Source organism: Urocampus carinirostris, chromosome 19 (assembly GCF_059441175.1).
Source record: "Urocampus carinirostris isolate Australia breed hairy pipefish chromosome 19, RoL_Ucar_1.0, whole genome shotgun sequence".
Classification (NCBI taxonomy): domain Eukaryota; kingdom Metazoa; phylum Chordata; class Actinopteri; order Syngnathiformes; family Syngnathidae; genus Urocampus; species Urocampus carinirostris.
The window spans coordinates 23,774,606-23,794,255 of record NC_142367.1 but is presented as its reverse complement, the minus strand read 5'-3'; the positions used below and the strand labels follow the sequence as shown (position 1 = coordinate 23,794,255).

The window sequence follows — 19,650 nt, the reverse complement described above, 5'->3', positions numbered from 1 at the left end:
TCCCATTCAAACTGAAATGTGGCTCATACTGAAAAGTGCCCCCATCAATGTTCCCTGGAATTTTCCTTCCGGGTCTGAGCGTTCACACAAAGTCGCTGAGCGACGCTTGAAACAACAGTGAGCAACGGCAATCCCAAGTGCGGCAACTAAGTCATTATCAAACATGTCCAAAATTTGATATCAAGTTACATTTTGCTGAGTTTCCGGCAATGCGAAATTATTTTTCACTTTTGAATGAATTGACTACAAACGTCATTTGCTTTCACAATTCTTTCACAAGATTTCCATTTCTTTTATTCCTGATATATTTTGTGGCATAATATTAACATTTTTGGGGGCTTATTGAGTCGGTTGTAAGATACACAACTGTACTTCATCACATTTTTGAGTGGAAGTAGAATGTTGGCAACAAGATTCACTTGGTATAATTGGGAATTATTTGAATGCAACACAAACTTTTTCTTCTTTTTCTGTTTTTTCCATTTTTTTTAAATTCCTTTAAAAAAAGTATTTTTGTTCTCTACTTCCTTTTTTTTGTTTGTTTTTTTTCTGTTTTTTTCTGAAATTTTCCTTCTTTTTTCCCTTTTCCTTTTGTTTCCTTTTTCCCAGCTCTTCACTACTTTTTCATTTTGGTATTTTTTCTTTTTTGTTCTATTCCCCCCTTCGTTTGAGTCATTTTGTGCATCATTTTACATCATATTTGGTCATGTTGGGATTAAAGAAGCAAAAACAACCCGAAGAGCCGTTTAGGACCCGAAAGAGCCGGTTCCTTTGAGTGAGCCGAGCCGAAGTAGCCGGTTCCCCGACAAACTCTACTAACTTTACTCGACTTTGTTCTCCTTCGACTCGACTTCAAAATACCGCATTTATGTCCAAAATTTGACATCACCTTACATTTTGCTGAGTTTCCGGCAATGCAAAATGATTTTTCACTTTTGAATGAATTGACTCATGTACGATGGCCTACAAATGTCATTTGTTTTCACAATTCTTTCACAAGATTTCCATTTCTTTTATTCCTGGTATATTTTGTCGCATAATACTCACATTTTTGGGGGGCTTATTGAGTCAGTTGTAAGATACACAACTGTACTTAATCACATTTTTGAGTGGCAGTACAATGTTGGCAACAAGATTGACTTGAATTGGAAATAATTTGAATGCAACACAAATTTTTTCCTCTTTTTCCGTTTTTTTCTCCTTTTTTTCAATTCTTATTTTAAAAAAATCTCATCGTGTTTAGTTTTTCCGAGCTGTTACTTTTTTCTTTTTGTTCTCTATTTGCTTTTTTTCCTCTGTTTCTCTCTTTTCTTTTTTTCTGGCTCTTTTCTGAATTTTTCCTTCTTTTTTTCCCTCTTCCTTTTGTTTCCTTTTTCCCAGGTCTTCACTACTTTTTCATTTTGGTATTTTTTTCTTTTATGTTCTATTCCCCCCTTCCTTGAAGTCATTTTGTGCAGAATTTTACATCATATTTGGTCATGTTGGGATGAAAGAAGCAAAAACAACCTTAAGAGCCGTTTAGGACCCGAAAGAGCCGGTTCCTTTTAGTGAGCCGAGCCGAAGTAGCCGGTTCTCGAAAAACTCTACTGACTTTACTTAACTTCGTTCTACTTCGATTTCAACTTAGGAACAAATTCAACTTACGAACGATCGTAAGTAGGGCAGCGTCTGTATATTTCAACTCCTTCCCCCCTTGGGTAGACAAAGACACAAACATATACTGTATATTCACACAGAACGAAGACAAAACGAAGATATTGCTGATGATGCAGTAGAAGAAATCATTCATAGCATAGAAAAAAACGCAGTCGGGGTATTTATTGACTTAAAAAAGTATTTGATACCATTAATTATAATATACTATTAAAAAACTGGAAAGATATGGCATCAGTGGCGTGGCTTTGCAATGGATTCAAAGTTATTCAACGAGCAATATGTAAAAATGGGAGAGTTTTCATCTGAATACTTGGACATCTGTTGTGGAGTACCACAGGGTTCTATCCTGGGTCCAAAGTGATTTCATTTATACATGAACGATATTTTTAATGTTTCAAAACTATTGAAAAAAGTAATATTTTCAGACGACACTAACATTTTCTACTAAATGATAACTATACTGATTTGGTAACCTGTATTCATCGTGAACTAAATAACCTAAAAGTATTGATGGATATAAATAAATTATCTTTAAATGTAAATAAAATCAAAGTAATATTCTTTGGTCATCGCAAGGCAAATCAAGATTTAGAAGTCAAAATAGATGGTGCTGCAATAGACGCTGTATCAGAAGTTTTTAGGCGTCATAAGAGACAATAAATTAAAATGGAAAACACACATCAGACACATACAAACTAAAGTATTTAAAAGCATTTCAATAATTAATAAAGCCAATTTGATTTTAAACTAATACATTGTATTTATATTTTTCCCTAGTTCTGTCATACTTAACATATTGTGCAGAAGTCTGGGGCTATCATTACAAAAGTTCACTCTAGCCCCTTTTTATCTTCCAAAAACAAGCAATTAGAACCATACACAGGGTAGGATATTGAGATCATACCCGTATTTTATTCCTGCAGTACAAATTATTAAAATGAGATGATTTGGTAACATTTACAACTGCTATTTAAGTCAACAAAAACATAGTGCCAGAAAACATCTATAAATGATAAATTATAACTAAAAAGGCTGTCGTAAATTCAAAATCCCAAAGGTGAGAACCACCAGGAAAAGTATGTGCGTGTCTGTGTGCGGAGTCAAACTTTGGAACAATTGACAAGATGAGATGAAACAATGTTTAACTATTTACTTGTTTAAATTTAAATACAAAAAACATTCCTGGTGGAATACAGAGACGAGGAGGATGGGGTATGAGTGGTGCGGAAAAATTGGGAATAGTGCGTCTAGTTAGCTTTGTGTTCCTATTCTTATAACTGTTATTATTAATGTCATTACAATTGTTGTTATATCATTGGTATATTTGGTGGGGAAGATGAAGGGGTAGTGAATTGTCAGAGATGGACATTATTAAGACTATTTGGTGGCTATATTTGCACAGATAAAATACATGTATATAGTTTAATTCTACATGATGATGGCAGAAAAGTACGTACGTCCTTCCTGGGTGATGTCCAAACAGAGAGAGGGAGTGGTTTATTTTGCGTCAGAGAAATCAGTACACACAAGAACATGACTTCAAAATAAAAGAATACAAGAATGATAAACGTACAAGAGATGCAATTAGACTGATTATTGAAACGTTACTTCATGTGTGTGTGTGTGTGAGAGAAACATTGTTTTTCTATTTAGTAATAGAAAAACAAGCTAATTACCTTGAGACAGAAATTCAAGAGATTTACATTGAAAACCTGACAGAATATAAGCATTTGCTTCTTACTACCCCTTTTCGAACATATTATGTAACATTATTTTGTTGTTGAGTTATTTTTTTTTTGTTCTGTTTTTATTTTGATGTTCGAATAAAGTTTTCATTCATTCATATTATCACCACCCTTGCTTTGCTTGCGGGTGATAATCGTTTACATAAAATTCCTCATTGACATACTCTGTCCCGTAGTGTCCTCACAACGTCCATAAACTGGACGGTTACACCTGCGAGGCCGGCCAGGTGAGCCTGCCCCCCTGCTCAATACTCGTATCCGCCCCTGCCAGCAATCTCGTTTCCCATTTCAGGGCCGCTGCTACGGGGGCCGATGTAAAACCAGAGACAGCCAGTGCAGGAGCCTGTGGGGCTACGGTAAGAATCGGCAGTGTTCTGGTTTGCCCGCGTCCCTGTGTCCGAGACGCATCATTTTTGCTGGGGACGCATAGTCTCAAATCAACGTGCGTCCCCGGGACAAAACTTTTTGGACACCAAATTGTCATTATGACCCGATTTCTTTTTAAAAATGTACCGCACTCCAAACTTTTCGTCAGGCAGATCCGCCATCCACCATTGTTGTTTTGGTCTCGCGCCGATCTCGGCAAACGATATCTCGCTGCTTCGAGATGACGTCATTGTTGTGGCGGTTGTCGAGTGAAAGAGAAGTATGCCTCCGAAAAAACAGTTGGTAATAGGCGCAAATCAACAAAAAATTGGTCATTTCTTCAGTGTCGGTAATAAGTCGAAACATAACACAGAAAGTGGTAACAACGGCAATAATTCCGGCACGAAAAAACGGCGGAGAAATTCTTCGGAAGATCGCGGAGGCAAGGAAAACACGCGTGTTGAAGCGAACGATTCGCCAGAGAAAATGAACAAAAGAAAACTCCTAGCAAGAAAAGGACTTTTCCGCCAAAATTGACTAAATTATACTCCTGGTGACGCTATGAGGAGGATGATAATGGATTGGACCTTGAGAAGGCATTACAACTATGGCGGGACAGCAAACCACAAAGAATATGTGAACTGAAAAATCTGAAGTGATAACTGCTTTGTTTTACCAATTAACTGTGATGATTAAAACTGAATGAAGATATAGATTTATATTATATGTTTGTCGCCGATTTACAATTTCAACCGCGATAAGACTAAATTTGGGGGAGCCATAGATCTCTGTTGAGACCCATAGATTTTTGAGATGTGAGTCCCTGGACCCATCACTTTTCAGAGGTCAAATGACGGTACCTTTTGAGGTTTTTCTTCATCTGCTTTGCTTCTACTTCAGATGCCGCCGACAGGTTCTGCTACGAAAAGCTCAATACGGAAGGCACCGAGAAGGGCAACTGCGGTCGGGACCCGAGCGGCCAGGGATGGATGCACTGCAACAAGCAGTGAGGAACATTTGGTCAGAAGCAGGGAAAATGGAATTTCCTGGTCTTTTTTCTTCCCCCAGGGACGTTCTGTGCGGCCTTCTGCTGTGCACCAACGTGACGGAAAAGCCCAGCTTTGGAGAGCTGCAGGGCAAACTCACCACTTTGACCGTCTATCATCAAAACAGATTCCTGGATTGCAGGTGAGTGGAATACAACGTCCCTCGCTATTGGGTTATCATTCCTTTGCAGGAAAAATCAAATCAACTCAGGAAAAATTGAATAAATAAATAAAAAAATCGGATAAAAAAAACGTTACAGGCAGCCAAGATTCAAGCCGATTGGCCGCTCATTAAAAAAAAGACCAAGACGCTGTGTCTGCTAACCTCTTGACTTGAGCTCTTCGAAGCCAATTGGTCATTTCACACCCTTTCGTCTATCATACTGTATCATGAGTGGACACCTGCTCTGCGTTCTCTCTGCATCTCGCTCAGAAGAGTTTGTGTGCTGTGCCTTTGTCATGCCGCCTAAACCATGCATCTCTCTCGCTCTGTGTCTTTGATCAAATCGCCCAGCCTCCCCCTAAAAACACATTGACTAATTTTAAATAAGTACTGGGTTTCAATTTGTTCTCTTTCACCCTCTCATTCTCAGTAAGTTGGCACGTCTGCTCTATTGAAAGCCGCCCCGCCCCCCAAAAAAAGCATTACTATTTTGGAGATTTTCACTCTTCGCGGCCGGTTCTGGTCCCCATTGATCGCGAAAATCGAGGGATATCTGTACTTGCATTGTTGTGGATTAACTGTAAGTCTGCAGCCTTCGAGCTGACCGTAGCCCATTGTGTGAAGATATCTGGCGGGAGTCATGAGTCAGGAACAAGATGTTGACTGAGCAAAGTTGGGACCGGAAAACATTTTCGATTCCGAGAAGAACACAGTATAAAGCCCAGCGTCTCTTGGTCGAATTTTGAACGTGGCTTGAATGAATGAACGGATGCGATAAACTACGTTCCTTTCCGCCATATTTCTGTCTCTGCGTATATTTTGGGGCGATGCCCAACGGCGTCCTTACGAATATAAGTGGCGCCCAACAGGGGTTTCTAACTCATTTTATCTCCGGGGCAAGCATCATTTTTGTGTTGTATTAAATTTGTTTCCCTTTTGGAGCAACACAACAGTTTAGTCTTTTTTTTCAGGAAAACAAAAAACGTCTGAAAAACCTTGTGATCAATCTCTTAATCTGAAATATGGCTGCACGCACAATTTAATCGTAAATCTATCATTTAATCAAGACACACAGAAAATATTCATTAGAATTCGTTTTCTGCAAATATCCAGAAGATATTTGAACACTTGGGACTAAATCAAAAGGATTAAAGGAGAAAGGAAGATGAGGAGAAAAAAAATACATTTTCTTAAGCTGGCAACAGGAAATGTTTTGGGAAACAGTTGTGGAAATGTGGTGAGTCACACCAGATCCATATTCCCTGGGTCACATCAAATTCTTCACATAATAGATGCTTCTCATAAAAAACAAAAAAACAATTAATGCATGAATGATTAAATGTATCTAATAAATCATTTAGATTGTGTGGGCAAGGATTTAAATGATCGACCCACGCATTGTTTACAAGGCTACTGTTGGCATTTAAGCTACATGCTAACCGTTAGCTGAAGCTAAGAATATTTTGCTGATATAATAAGTAATAATGACTTAGGCAACAATCATAAACATTTAATTTCTCTTAGCTGATATGAAATGTGGATTGTTAACCCCGCGCGTTTTTAATGATTGCCTCGGTCCAATCTTTTCGCTTTATTGTATTTCGGCACAACTACTTTTTCATTGACTCTGCGTGTTTGCTGGGATCATGTGACGTAGGATAATCAAACTAACACCCAAGCAATGTTCCCTCTAAGCTGCGTGTGTGCGCAATTGCGCACTGCCCAGAGCTTTTCCGCGCACAAGAAAATCTAGCCGGCTCACAAAAATCAGGGCTCCAAATTGCTAATTAAAAAGCGAATTAAGTCAAAGTTACAGTGCATGAAGGTAAAAATACACGGGTTCCCCTGACGCTGTGTTCTAAATGCCGTAATTTGGAAGTCAATGTCAAAGTAGAACAAAGTTGAGTAAAGTCAGTCGAGTTTTTCGAGAATCGGCTACTTCGGCTCAGCTCACTAAAAAGAACCGGCTCTTTCGGGTCTCAAACGGCTCTTCAGGTTGTTTTTGCTTCTTTCATCCCTACACGACCAAATATGATGTAAAGTTGTGCACAAAATGATTTAAAGGAAGGGGGGAAATAGAACGAAAAAAATAAAAAAATACCAAAATGAAAAAGTAGTGAAAAGCTGAGAAAATTACAAAACAAAAGAGGAAAAAAAGAAGGAAAAATTCAGAAAAAAGCCAGAAACGAAAGAAACAAAGGAAATCTCCCCCTATGGGTCGCGTCCAAGAGGACAGGTGCATGCTACACCTAAACAGGGCACTATGAAATGTGTACTAGTGCAATTATGGACTTTTATTATGGTCCATATAAAAAAATGAAGTTAGCGTTTCCCAGTGGTATAATATAATGGGACAGCCTTCCTACAACTGATAATATAAACTACATATTACTGTCATTTTTACGCAACCAAATGTGGGGAGAGATTTGTCTAAAAAATATTTACACTAGCTCAGGAGGTAGAGCGCCCGTCTTGCGATCAAGAAATCGCAGTTCGATTCCTCCGTGTTACATGTCGGAAGTGTCCTTGGGTAAGACACTGAACCCCTAATTTCCAATGATATCAAGTGAATCTTGTTGCCAACATTGTACTTCCACTAAAAAATGTAATTAAATACAGTTGTGTATCGTGCAACCGACTCAATAAGCCCCCAAAAATTATGCGACAAAAGATACCAGGAATAAAAGAAATGGAAATCTTGTGAAACAAATAACGTTTGTAGGCCATCGTACATGAGTCAATTCATTCAAAAGTGAAAAATCTTTTTGCATTGCCGGAAACTCAGCAAAATGTAAGGCGATGTCAAATTTTGGACATAAATGCGGTATTTTGAAGTCGAGTCGAAGTAGAACAAAGTTGAGTTAGTAGAGTACGTCGAGAACCGGCTTCTTCGGCTCGGCTCACTAAAAGGAACCGGCTCTTCGGGTAATTTTTTCTTCTTTAATCCCAACATGACCAAATATGATGTAAAATTATGCACAAAATGACTTAAAGGAAGGGGGGAATAGAACAAAAAAGAAAAAAATATCAAAATGAAAAAGGAGTGAAAAGCTGAGAAAAAAAGAAACAAGAGAGAAAAAAGATGGAAAATATTTAGGAAAAAAGCCAGAAAAAAAGAAAAGAAATGTAGGAAAAAAGTAACAGCTCGGAAAAAATAAACACAATGAGATTTTGTTTAGAGGAATTTAAAAAAAAGCAGGAAAAAAAAACACAAAAAAAGAAGAAAAAGTTTGTGTTGCATTCAAATAATTTCCCATTATACCAATTCAATCTTGTTGCCAACATTGTACTTCCACTCAAAAATGTAATTAAATACAGTTGTGTATCGTGCAACGGACGAAATAAGCCCCCAAAAATGTTAATATTATGTGACAAAATCTATCAGGAAATAAAAAGAAATGGAAATCTTGTGAAAGAATTGTAAAAGCAAATGACGTTTTTAGTCAATTCATTCAAAAGTGAAAATCATTTTGCATTGCTGAAAACTCAGCAAAATGTAACTTGATGTCAAGTTTTGGACATGTTTGATCATGACATAGTTGCCACACTTGGGATTGCCGTTGCTCGCTGTTGTTTCAAGCGTCGCTCACCCACTTTGTGCGAACGGCACCGAATGTATGTATTTTCCTAACAGAGGGGGCCACGCGGTTCTAGACGACGGCTCGGACGTGGGCTACGTGGAGGACGGGACCCCATGCGGCCCTAACATGATGTGCCTGGATCGCCGATGCCTCCCTCTCACCACTTTCAACGTCAGCTCGTGTCCCGGATCCGCCGTTTCCCGCATTTGCTCACATCACGGCGTAAGAATGAAAAAAAACGTCCACGCTGGGGGTTGTTGCACGCTTTCGGAAAATCATTGCCATTTTCTTCAGACCAGTGTTGACATTTTGATGCGATTTCTTTTGAGTATTTAATCAAAGGGATTTGCTTGAGCTTTGAGGAAACAGCGCCCTCTTGTGGGAAGGTTTCTATACTATGTCTATACTCGGGGTTGGGTAGGGTTACTTTAACGCACAGGTGTCAAACAGGCGGCCCGCGGGCCAAATCAGGCCCGCTAAGGGATTGAATCCGGCCCGTCAGACAACACTCAGAGAAGCGCAAGAGAAAAACAAGCTGCAGGTTGAAATATGTCCACTTGATGTTGCCAAAACCAGTTGGCTCTCACAAAGACACTTTACTTGTATTTATTTCTCTCTCTCTCTATCTCTCTCTCTTTCTTCCTCCCCTCTTCTCTCACTCTATCTCTCTTTCATTCTCTGTTGCTTTTTCTCTTTCTTTGTTCCTCTGTCACTTTCTCTCTGTGTGTCTTTTTACCTTCTTTTGCTCTATCTTCCTTTCTTCCTTTTATCACTCTTTCTCCTTCTCTCTCTCTCTCTCTTTCTCACTCTCTGTCTTTCTCTCACCCCCTTTCTCTCTCTCTCTCTCTCTCTCTCTCTCTCTCTCTCTCTCTCTCTCTCTTCTTTTTCACCCCTTTTCTCCCACTCTGTCTCTTTCACTCTCTCTCTCTCTCTCTTCCTTTGTTGCTCTTTGTCTCTTTCTCTGTGTCGTTTAACCTCTTTTGCTCTAACTTCCTTTTTTCCTTTTCTCTCTTCATACCCTTCGCACTTTCTTTTCTCTTTTCTCTCCTTCTGTCTTTCTTTTTCTCTTTGGATTTCTTCCTCTCACTTTCTTTTCCCCCTCTCTCACGACTTTTTATCTTTCATTTCTCACGCTCTCTCCCTCTCTTTTTCTTTCTTTGTCCCGCCCTCTGTACTTTTCTCTCCCTCTTTCTCTTATTTCTTTTTCTTTCTCTTTAATCTACCGGTGTGGCCCCCGAGTTCAAATGAGTTTGACACCCCTGCTTTAACGTGATTACTTTCAATGACTTTTGGATGACAAAATCTACAAAAGAAAGGAACTAAATATGAAATCTAATATTGTGCTGACATAAAAAAAAATATAGAGAAGATTTTGCAAAAATATTGTCCCCCACAGCCACAGGTCTTTTTAGGTTTGTCTCCATAAGTCATACAAATCTTAAAACAGAGATATTAGCCAACTATTCCTTAAAAACGACTAAATGACAAAAATGTACTAACTACCTTCTCAGTCTCTACTGAAGAAAAGCAAACCCAGGACATGATGCTGGCTCCCCCATGTTTGACAGTGGGAATCATTTTTGGGATAATGTGGTGTTTGTCACGGTCGCTATGGCGCCCAATTGACCCTGCCCGTGTGGCACCAGCTGCAGTTTGTTGACAGATTGGCTCCCTGTCTGTATTTAAACTCTCTCCTGTCAGTCCCCTTTTGTCGGTCCGTCTGCGAATCTGTTTTTACACGACAAGCCCTTTTTCGCCTGTCCTGCTTTTCGGCTCCTGTCTGTCTCCCACTGTTTTGATTCTCGACCACGTCTGGTCTCCTGTCCCGAGTTACGACCCGTTTTGATCTCGACCACGTCTGTTCTCCCGCCCCGAATAAACACCATACAAGCCTTTTTATGGTATTCTTTCAGAAAGAGCTTTTTTTCTTGACACTCTTCCATAAAGGACAAATGTATCCAGAATTTAACTTACAGTTGTTTAATGCACATATTGTCCCACCTCAGCTGTGTATGCCTGCAGGTTATCTAACGTGATCGTGGTCATCTTGGTCGCTTCTCTGAATAGTTGTTGTTTGGGCCAAAAGCTAATATGGTTTTATGCTCTCTGAATTATGCTCCGGGAGATGTGTGAAGGTTGCTAAATCTTCGTTTCCCATTCCTGCTTTTAACTTCCTTTATCCCCAGGGTTGGGTAGGGTTACTTTAACTGGATTACTTTCAATTACTTTTGGATTACTCCAATACTAAATATGCTAATAAAAGACAAAAGAAACTAAATATGAATAAAATGACTCTATTTTGTGCAGGCTTGGGGAGTAACAGAATACACGGAACGGCAAAAATGATGTCGGCAAGCTGTTTGGATCGATTTTCATTTTGTTTCTGTCGCATTTGATGTTAGTTTTGCCGGAGATCAAAACCAGGAGAGAAAGCTTACCACGTGTTGTGAGTCATCAAACTTTACCTCCCCTTCATTGGCTAGTGCCGTTAAAAACTTGGCTCTGATTGGCTGGCGCCGTTTGAACTCGAACTGGTTGGCCATACACCTTGAATAACAAATGGGAAAAAAAACAACACAATCCTTGAGAAAATCGCAGTGTCTTGCGATTACACAGTTGTACCAGGCCACCTCGCCATATTGATAAGATTTGGCTTCATTCTGCAGTTTCTCTAAACAACAACGATGAACTTTGAACCCTTTTCAGACGTGCAGCAACGAAGTCAAGTGCACCTGCGACGCCGACTACACCGGCAAAGACTGCAGCGTTTTTGACCCTATTCCCATCCCGACGCCGCCCGAGGGACCTGAAAAGTATAAAGGTTTGGCTTTCTCTTTATTTCATCATTTTATCGTGTGCCAAAATTTGACTGTGCGTGCATTTTACTGTATTTGTTCACGATTTCCTAAAAAGAAACACGTTTTCAGTACTTCATTCGCGTAGTTGTGCAATGATTGAAAAGTATTGCTGACTGCAATCAGAAAACATTGGCTGCAACAGGAATAGAACCCGGGTTGCGGCGGTAAATGCGCTGAATTCTAAATACTAGCCCACCACTGATGCAGCTAATAGCAAAAAATGTTTGATTTTATCGTATTATCTCACTATTTTTATTCACAGTACCAGAAACAAATGTTAAAGAATGGATAAAACAGGAAAAACGTCCCCAAAGGTATTGGTAAATGCAAAAATCACATTTTTTTGTCACTTACAATGCTTAGTTTGAGCTAAGGAAAATAGGAACAAAATATTATATTGATTTTTGATCATCAATTAGGGGTTTTTGTGTTAGAGATCACACGTTAGATACGAAAATAAATAAAAAGCTTTTTTTTTCTTTTCAATCCCCGTCCTTTTGAAAAATATTTCATCCCACATTTGAGAAGACAAAGAAAATGGAGAAGAAATTGTGTGCCTTGGGTCACTTTGAGTCTCTATGGTTTGTACTCCTTGTGCTTTGTAATACCGTAAATTCCGGACTATAAGGCGCACCTGATCATAAGTAATCCAAGGGAAAAAAAGTGTATATTTCCAAAGGTAAGGGTGGGAAAAATATATATGCACTTTTGTCTGCGGTGTCCACAAACACTCACCTTTACTGGTTTCTACTTCCCATAATCCCCCGCGTCTGTTACGCCCCTTCTTTTTAATTGGTCAGTGCAAGACTTATCAGAACAAGTGTCCAAAATAAATACATGACAAAAATATACAGTTGCAAATACATATTATACATGGTTACACATATTTACAAAGACGGTACACCGAGAGAGTTTTCCAAGCTTTAATCATAATAATGATATAACTTTCATCCCAAACCGTGCCTGTGAAGGGTAGCAAAACGCTACTAGCAACACGCTCGCAGGGCTCAAGTGTAGCAGTTAAAAGCTGTGCCGCAAATATGAAATTCACGGTAAGCTGTCCTTGTCTTACTTGTCATTATTGACGTCTTCCTCACATTTGAATCGAATATCTATCCTCTGTCCTACGGACAAAAGAGGGAGGGTAAAGGAGAGAGAGGGCGGGACAAAGAAAGAGAGAGAGGGAGAGAGCGTGAGAAACAAAAGAGATGAAATGTCGTGAGAGAGGGGAAAAAGAAAGGGAGAGGGAAAAAGAAATTCAAAGAGAAATAGAAAGACAGAAGGAGAGAAAAGAGCACGGAGGGTATGAAGAGAGAAAGAGAGAAAGGGAAAAAAGGAAGTTAGAGCAAAAGAGGTTAAAAGACACAGAGAGAGAAAGCGACAAAGAGCAACAAAGGAAGAGATAAAGAGACACAGAGAGTGAAGAGACAGAGTGGGAGGAAAGGGGTGGAAGAGAGAGAGAGGGAGAAAGAGAGAGAGAGAGAGAGAGAGAGAGAGGGGAAAAAAGAAAATAGAAAGAGAAAGACAGAAGGAGAGAAAAGAGAAAAGAAAGCACGAAGGGTATGAAGAGAGAAAGAGAGAAAGGGAAAAAAGGAAGTTAGAGCAAAAGAGGTTAAAAGACACAGAGAGAAAGATACAAAGAGCAACAAAGGAAGAGATAAAGAGAGACACAGAGTGAAAGAGACAGAGTGGGAGAAAAGGGGTGGAAGAGAGAGAGAGGGAGAGAGAGAAAGAGAGAGAGAGAGAGAGAGGAAAAAAGAAAATCCAAAGAGAAATAGAAAGACAGAAGGAGAGAAAAGAGAAAAGAAAGCACGAAGGGTATGAAGAGAGAAAGAGAGAAAGGGAAAAAAGGAAGTTAGAACAAAAGAGGTTAAAAGACACAGAGAGAGAAGGAGACAAAGAGCAACAAAGGAAGAGAAAAAGAGAGACACAGAGAGTGAAAGAGACAGAGTGGGAGAAAAGGGGTGGGGGGAGAGAGAGAGAGAGAGAGAGAGAAACAAGTACAGTGTCTTTGCTCGAGGCACCTGGCTTTGGCAACATAAAGTTGACACATTTCAACCTGCGGCTCGTTTTTCTCTTGCGCTTCTCTGAGTGTTGTCTCGCGGGCCGAATTCAATCCCTTAGCGGGCCTGATCTGGGCCGCGGGCCGCCTGTTTGACGCCTGTGCTCTACACAATATAGCAACATCTAGTGGTCAAATATGACACACCGTCCCTTTAAATCAACAATGGCACGCGTGCACAGTGATCAATTACCGAGGAACAATCAACCTTATCGATTCAGAAACGAGCATTGCCGGACTTATTGATTTTTGTAGTTTTTTTTTTTAGAAAATGCGCATTTCGGAATTTACTAGGAAATATTCGGAATATTTGCTAGCACCGTATTGATATCGATATTATCTGTGAAGGTCCGAGCGGCACCAACATTATCATCGGCTCGGTGGCGGGAGCCATCTTGGTTGCGGCGATCGTCCTGGGGGGAACAGGCTGGGGATTCAAGTAAGAACTTTTCATGTCTTCGCACAATGTTCCCTCTTCATTTTCCTTCCGGGTCTGAGCGTTCACATAAAGTGGGTGAGCGACGCTTGAAATGACAGCGAGCAACGGTAATCCCAAGTGTGGCAACTGAGTCATTATCAAAGATGTCCAAAACTTGACATCAAGTTACATTTTGCTGAGTTTCCGGCAATGCAAAATCATTTTTCACTTTTGAATGAATTGACTACAAATGTCACTTGTTTTTACAATTCTTTCACAAGATTTCCATTTCTTTTATTCCTGATATATTTTGTCGCATCATATTAACATTTTTGGGGGCTTATTGAGTCGGTTGCATGATACAAAACTGTATTTAATTACATTTTTGAGTGGAAGTGCAATGTTAGCAACAAGATTGACTCGATATCATTGGAAATGATTTGAATGCAACACATACTTTTTCTTCTATTCCCCTATTTTTTTCTACTTTTTTTTTTTAAATTCCTTTAAAACAAATCTCATTGTGTTTAGTTTTTCCTAACTGTTAATTTCTTTCATTTTGTTCTCTATTTACTTGTTTTCGTTTGTTTCTTTCGCTAACCGTTTCACCGGATGCTAACGTTAGCATAGCGCTAAATCTCCTGCCCGCTGCTATCAATAAACAGCAGCTTGCACACCCCAACGGAGCTTTATCGTCGACGGCGACTTTAATCGGGCATGTTTGTGGACTGTACTCCCAAATCCATTCAATATGTGGACTGAGTAATTCGGGAAAAACACTGGACTATGTGTAATGTAAGATCAAACATTCCAGTTGTATCCACCAACTCTGTTTGTCCCCCCCAATTTTTTCTCTTCTTTTTGTTTCTTTTTTTTCTTGGCTTTTCACTACTTTTTCATTTTGGTATTTTTTTCTTTTTTGGTCTATTTCCCCCCTTCCTTCATGTCATTTTGTGCATAATTTTACATAATATTTGGTCATGTTGGAATTAAAGAAGCAAAAACAACCTGAGGAACCTTTTAGGACCCGAAAGAGCCGGTTCCTTTTAGTGAGCCTAGCGAAGAAGCCAGTTCTCAAAAAACTCTACTGACTTTACTCCACTTCGCTCTACTTCGACCTTGACTTCAAAATACCGCATATGGAACACAGCGTCAGGGGAACCCGTGTATTTTTACCTTCATGCACCGTAACTTTGACTGAATTCGCTTCTTAATTATCAATTGAGGGGGCGGCAGTGGCTCAGGAGGTAGAGCGCTCGTCTTGGGATCAAGAGATCGCAGTTCGAATCCCGGCTCCTCCGTGTTACGTGTCGAAGTGTCCTTGGGTAAGACACTGAACCCCCAATACCCCCAATAAGCAGGTTAGCGCCTTACATGGCTGCACGGCCGCTATTGGGAAATGTGAAGCACATTGTAAAGCGCTCATTTCATTTCATTCTTCATTTTCCCCATTTTTTTCCACTTTTTAAAAAAAAAATCTCATTGTTTATTTTTTCCTAGCTGTTACTTTTTTTTCTTTTTGTTCTCTATTTACTTGTTTTTCCTTTGTTTGTTTCTTTTCTTTTTTTCTTTTCTTTTTTTCTTTTTTTTCCTGTAATTTTGCTTCTTTTTTTCAGTTCCTTTTTGGGGGGTTTTCTCAGCGTTTCACTACTTTTTCATTTTCTTTTTTTTTTTCTTTTTTGTTCTATTGTTCTAAGTCATTTTGTGCATAATTTTACATCATATTTGGTCATGTTGGGATGAAAGAAGCAAAAACAACCCGAAGAGCCGTTTGGGACCCGAAAGAGCCGGTTCCTTTTAGTGAGCCGGGCCGAAGAAGCCGGTTCTCGAAAAACTCGACTAACTTTACTCAACTTTGTTCTACTTCAACCTTGACTTCCAAATACCGCATTTAGAACACAGCGTCAGGGGAACCCGTGTATTTTGACCTTCATGCACTGTAACTTTGACTTAAGTAGCTTCTTAATTAGCAATTTGGAGCCCTGATTTTTGTGAGCTGGCTAGATTTTCTTGTGCGTGGAAAAATTTCGCACACACGCAGCTTAGAGGGAACATTGTACGGGGCTCCATTTTTTGTTTAAATTTCTCACTGTTTTCTCATTTGTGTGTCTCCAAACCTTCTTCGCGGATCCAGGAACATCAGGAGAGGAAGGTACGATTCTGCCTTTGAGTCCTGAAATTCAGTCTATGGAAAATATGCTAAAAAGGCGCTCTGCTAAATGGACTTGATTGCCATTCTTGTAACATTCAATTCAAGAAGGCACCATTTTCCCTATAGATTTTTTTCCCTTGTTATATCTTTTCACTGGTTTACCCCTGCCGCATCATTTTTTTTTTCATGGTCCCAAAAAATTTGTGTGTGATTTTTTTTTTTTTTTTTTTTTTTCCTTCTACTTTTTCCCTTTTTATTTTCTTTGTTTTTTGTATGTGTTGCTGTCGGTCGCCCTAGATCAGGGGTGTCAAAATCATTTGAACTCGGGGGCAACACGATAGAACAAACATTCTGTCGGGGGCCGGATTAGTGGATTAAAGAGAAAGAAAAAGAGATAAAGAAATAAGAGAAAGAGGGGGGGGGGGAGGAGAGGGCGGGGCAAAGAAAGAATAAGAGAGCGAGGGAGAGAGCGTTAGAAGCAAAAGATAAAAAGTCGTGAGAGAGGGGGAAAAGAAAGGGAGAGGAAGAAAGAAATCCAAAGCGAAATAGAGAGGGAGAGAGAAGAGAAAAGAAAGCGCAAAAGGAAGTTAAAGCAAAAGAGGTTAAAAGACACAGAAAGAGAAAGAGACAAAGAGCAACAAAGGAAGAGAAAAAGAGACACAGAGAGTGAAAGAGACGGAGCGGGAGAAAAGGGGTGGAAAAAAAAGAGAGAGAGAGAGAGAAAGGGGGTGAGAGAAAGACGGAGAGTGAGAAAGAGAGAGAGAGAGAGAGAAGGAGAAAGAGTGAGAAAATGAAAAAAGAAAGATAGAGCAAAAGAAGGTAAAAAGACACACAGAGAGAAAGAGACAGAGGAACAAAGAGAAAAAGCAACAGAGAGTGAAAGAGAGATAGAGTGAGAGAAGAGGGGAGGAAGAAAGAGAGAGAGAGAGAGAGAGAAATAAATACAAGTAAAGTGTCTTTGTTGGAGGCACCTGGCTTTGGCAACATAAAGTTGACATATTTCAACCTGCAGCTTGTTTTTCTCTTGCGCTTCTCTGAGTGTTGTCTCGCGGGCCGGATTCAATCCCTTAGCGGGCCTGATCTGGCCCGCGGGCCGCCTGTTTGGCCCCTGTGCCCCAGATAGATAGCTAGAATAGCCATTATCACTTCTTCATCCGTACCTTCACCTTTTTTCCGTCCTCTACTCTTTACCCTGTTTCCTCCTCAGATCTTCCGGAGTCTGATCTGCTAGCATCTTTCACGAGGCGACCTCCCACCTCCAGGGGGCGCTGTTGGAACTCTAAACCCTCATTCCTTTCGTTCTTCCTCTCCTTGTTTTGCCTGTTACTGAGCAAAGTATAAGCGACATGCTGCTGCCAAAGCTTCGCCCCTCTGCTCATTTACTGGCAATAATTAGAAATGGCGGCAAGTAGCGGAAAGAATAGATATAGTTTTACTCTTTAATTTCTACTCAAAGTAGGACCTGGTTGGTTTATTTTGAATACTTTTACTTTTTAAATACTAATTTTGCTGATAAAACACTAATATATTCTTATGTTTTTATCTAAATCAGGAGTCTACAAGAAAAAGCCCTGATAAAAAATATACCACTCTGCTGGAATCCTTAAAAATGCTTGAATTTTAAACTCGCGTTTTCAAGGTTTGAAAAGTGCTCGGAATTTGAGTGAAATGCTTGTCATTGATTGAAATTGTTGCCATGTTTCTTAATAAGTTTGCTTCAAAATAAAGCCGACACTGCTCACTTCCCTCGCGATGAACTGCATCTGGCATGAGTTTGTATGGCAGAGTCCTCGCCCCCTGCAGATCACGTATATATCAGGTATGTCCAAAGTCCGGCCAGGGGGCCAATTAACGGCCCATGATGAAAATTTTACTGGCCCGCTGCCTCTGTCATAAAATATATAATATGTGGCCCGCCTGGAATAATGACCACAGCATAAAATAAAAAATCTTTTACCAGATTCTGGCAGTAGCTCTTTGGCCACCTTTCCATTGGCTTTCTCTGAGAGTTTTATCCAACCCCATTTCCCACATGGTGACTGTAAATAAAAAAAGGAAAGTTGATTGTGAGGGCTACCGCTTCCAGGAGAAGTGAAAATTGGAGTATTTTTTTTAATTTTTTTTTTAACAAAATCCGAAACCGTAGTGTCTGCCTAGTTTGTCGATGGACTGAAGCTGTTTTCAAGAAATATAGTATCAAGAGGCAAAGCCTACAAAAATTTAACTGGAAACGATTGCTGTGAAAAGGTAAAGCAACCGGAAGCTGTTTTTACTGGTTTCACGAGTCCTTGCAAGTCAAATGAAAATGCTACAAAGGCGAGCTAAAAGGTTGCTACGCTAATCGTCAAGTACTACAAACCTTTCACGGAGGGTGGATTTGTTTTTGGTCAGGGAATTCCAGGCTGAATAGTCGGCCCTCATATATTTTCATCTTACCAAATCCGGCCCGCTGTCTGAAAAGTTTGGACACCCCTGGTATATATTATAGACATTTATTATGGCCAAGCTAAAAAAGGTAGCGTTTTGTAGTGCTAAATTGTGACGGGAGGAACTTCCTGTAATTGAAAATGTAAACAATATATTACTGTCAATTTTATATACCGTATTTTCCGCACTATAAGGCGCACTGGGTTATAGGGCGCACCCCCCAAAAATAGTTTTTGGTCTATATTTTCCATACAAAAGGCGCACCGGATGATAAGGCGCTACAATGGGAACGTGGACAAAACAGTCGGATGGTTCAGTCCAACTTATTACCCCCTTAACTTTTTCCCTGTTTTTTTTTTTCTTTCTTTTTTTTTAAATTCCTCTTTTAAAAAAATCTCATTGTGTTTATTTTTCCTAGCTGTTACTTTTTTCTTCTTGTTCTCTATTTACTTTTTGTCCTTTGATTCTTTTTTTCTTTTTTCTGTCTTTTTCTGATTTTTTTTCTTTTTTCTCTTTTTCCCTGTTTTTTTCTCTTTTTTTTTTTAAATTCCTTTTTAAAAAAATCTCATTGTGTTTATTTTTCCTAGCTGTTACTTTTTTCTTCTTGGTCTCTATTTACTTTTTGTCCTTTGATTCTTTTTTTCTTTTTTCTCTTTCCCTGTTTTTTTCTCTTTTTTTTTTTAATTCCTTTTTAAAAAAATCTCATTGTGTTTATTTTTCCTAGCTGTTACTTTTTTCTTCTTGGTCTCTATTTACTTTTTGTCCTTTGATTCTTTTTTTTATTTTTTCTGATTTTTTTTTCTTTTTTTTCTTTTTTCTCTTTTGTTTCTTTTTTTTTTCTTCTCAGCTTTTCACTACCTTTTCATTTTGGTATTTTTTTCGTTTTTGTTCAATTTCCCCCCATTAAGTCATTTTGTGCACAACTTTACATGATATTGGGTCGTGTAGGGATTAAAAAAAGCAAAAACAACCCGAAGAGCCGTTCGGGGCCCGGAAGAGCCGGTTCTTTCTAGCGAGCCGAGCTAAGGAAGCTGGTTCTTGACAAACTCTACTTACTTTACTCCACTTCGTTCTACTTCGACTCGACTTCAAAATACTGCATTTAGAACACAGCGTCAGGGGAACACGTGCATTTTTACCTTTATGCACTGTAACTTTGACTTTTAGCCCTGATTT

At 39.4% G+C, this 19,650-nt stretch overlaps 2 protein-coding genes across 3 annotated transcripts in view; both read left to right on the top strand.

Annotated features, from left to right (window-relative positions):
- LOC148347808 (disintegrin and metalloproteinase domain-containing protein 11-like) overlaps window positions 1-17,788 on the top strand; it is a 47,065-nt gene extending 29,277 nt beyond the window's left edge. Inside the window, exons 19-27 of one of the 2 annotated variants that reach the window (XM_088323081.1) lie at window positions 3,578-3,628; window positions 3,694-3,757; window positions 4,668-4,773; window positions 4,836-4,955; window positions 8,611-8,779; window positions 11,264-11,378; window positions 13,826-13,916; window positions 16,030-16,047; window positions 17,255-17,788. In XM_088323081.1, coding sequence (XP_088179207.1) covers window positions 3,578-3,628; window positions 3,694-3,757; window positions 4,668-4,773; window positions 4,836-4,955; window positions 8,611-8,779; window positions 11,264-11,378; window positions 13,826-13,916; window positions 16,030-16,047; window positions 17,255-17,270 — 750 coding nt within the window. In that variant the 3' untranslated portion in view covers window positions 17,271-17,788. Of the gene's footprint in view, window positions 1-3,577; window positions 3,629-3,693; window positions 3,758-4,667; window positions 4,774-4,835; window positions 4,956-8,610; window positions 8,780-11,263; window positions 11,379-13,825; window positions 13,917-16,029; window positions 16,224-17,254 lie in introns of those variants that run through there. The other variant, XM_088323080.1, reaches the window with a different exon arrangement.
- LOC148347806 (MAGUK p55 subfamily member 3-like) overlaps window positions 1-19,650 on the top strand; it is a 432,473-nt gene that overhangs the window by 30,750 nt on the left and 382,073 nt on the right. The gene's annotated exons all lie outside the window — the stretch shown is intronic.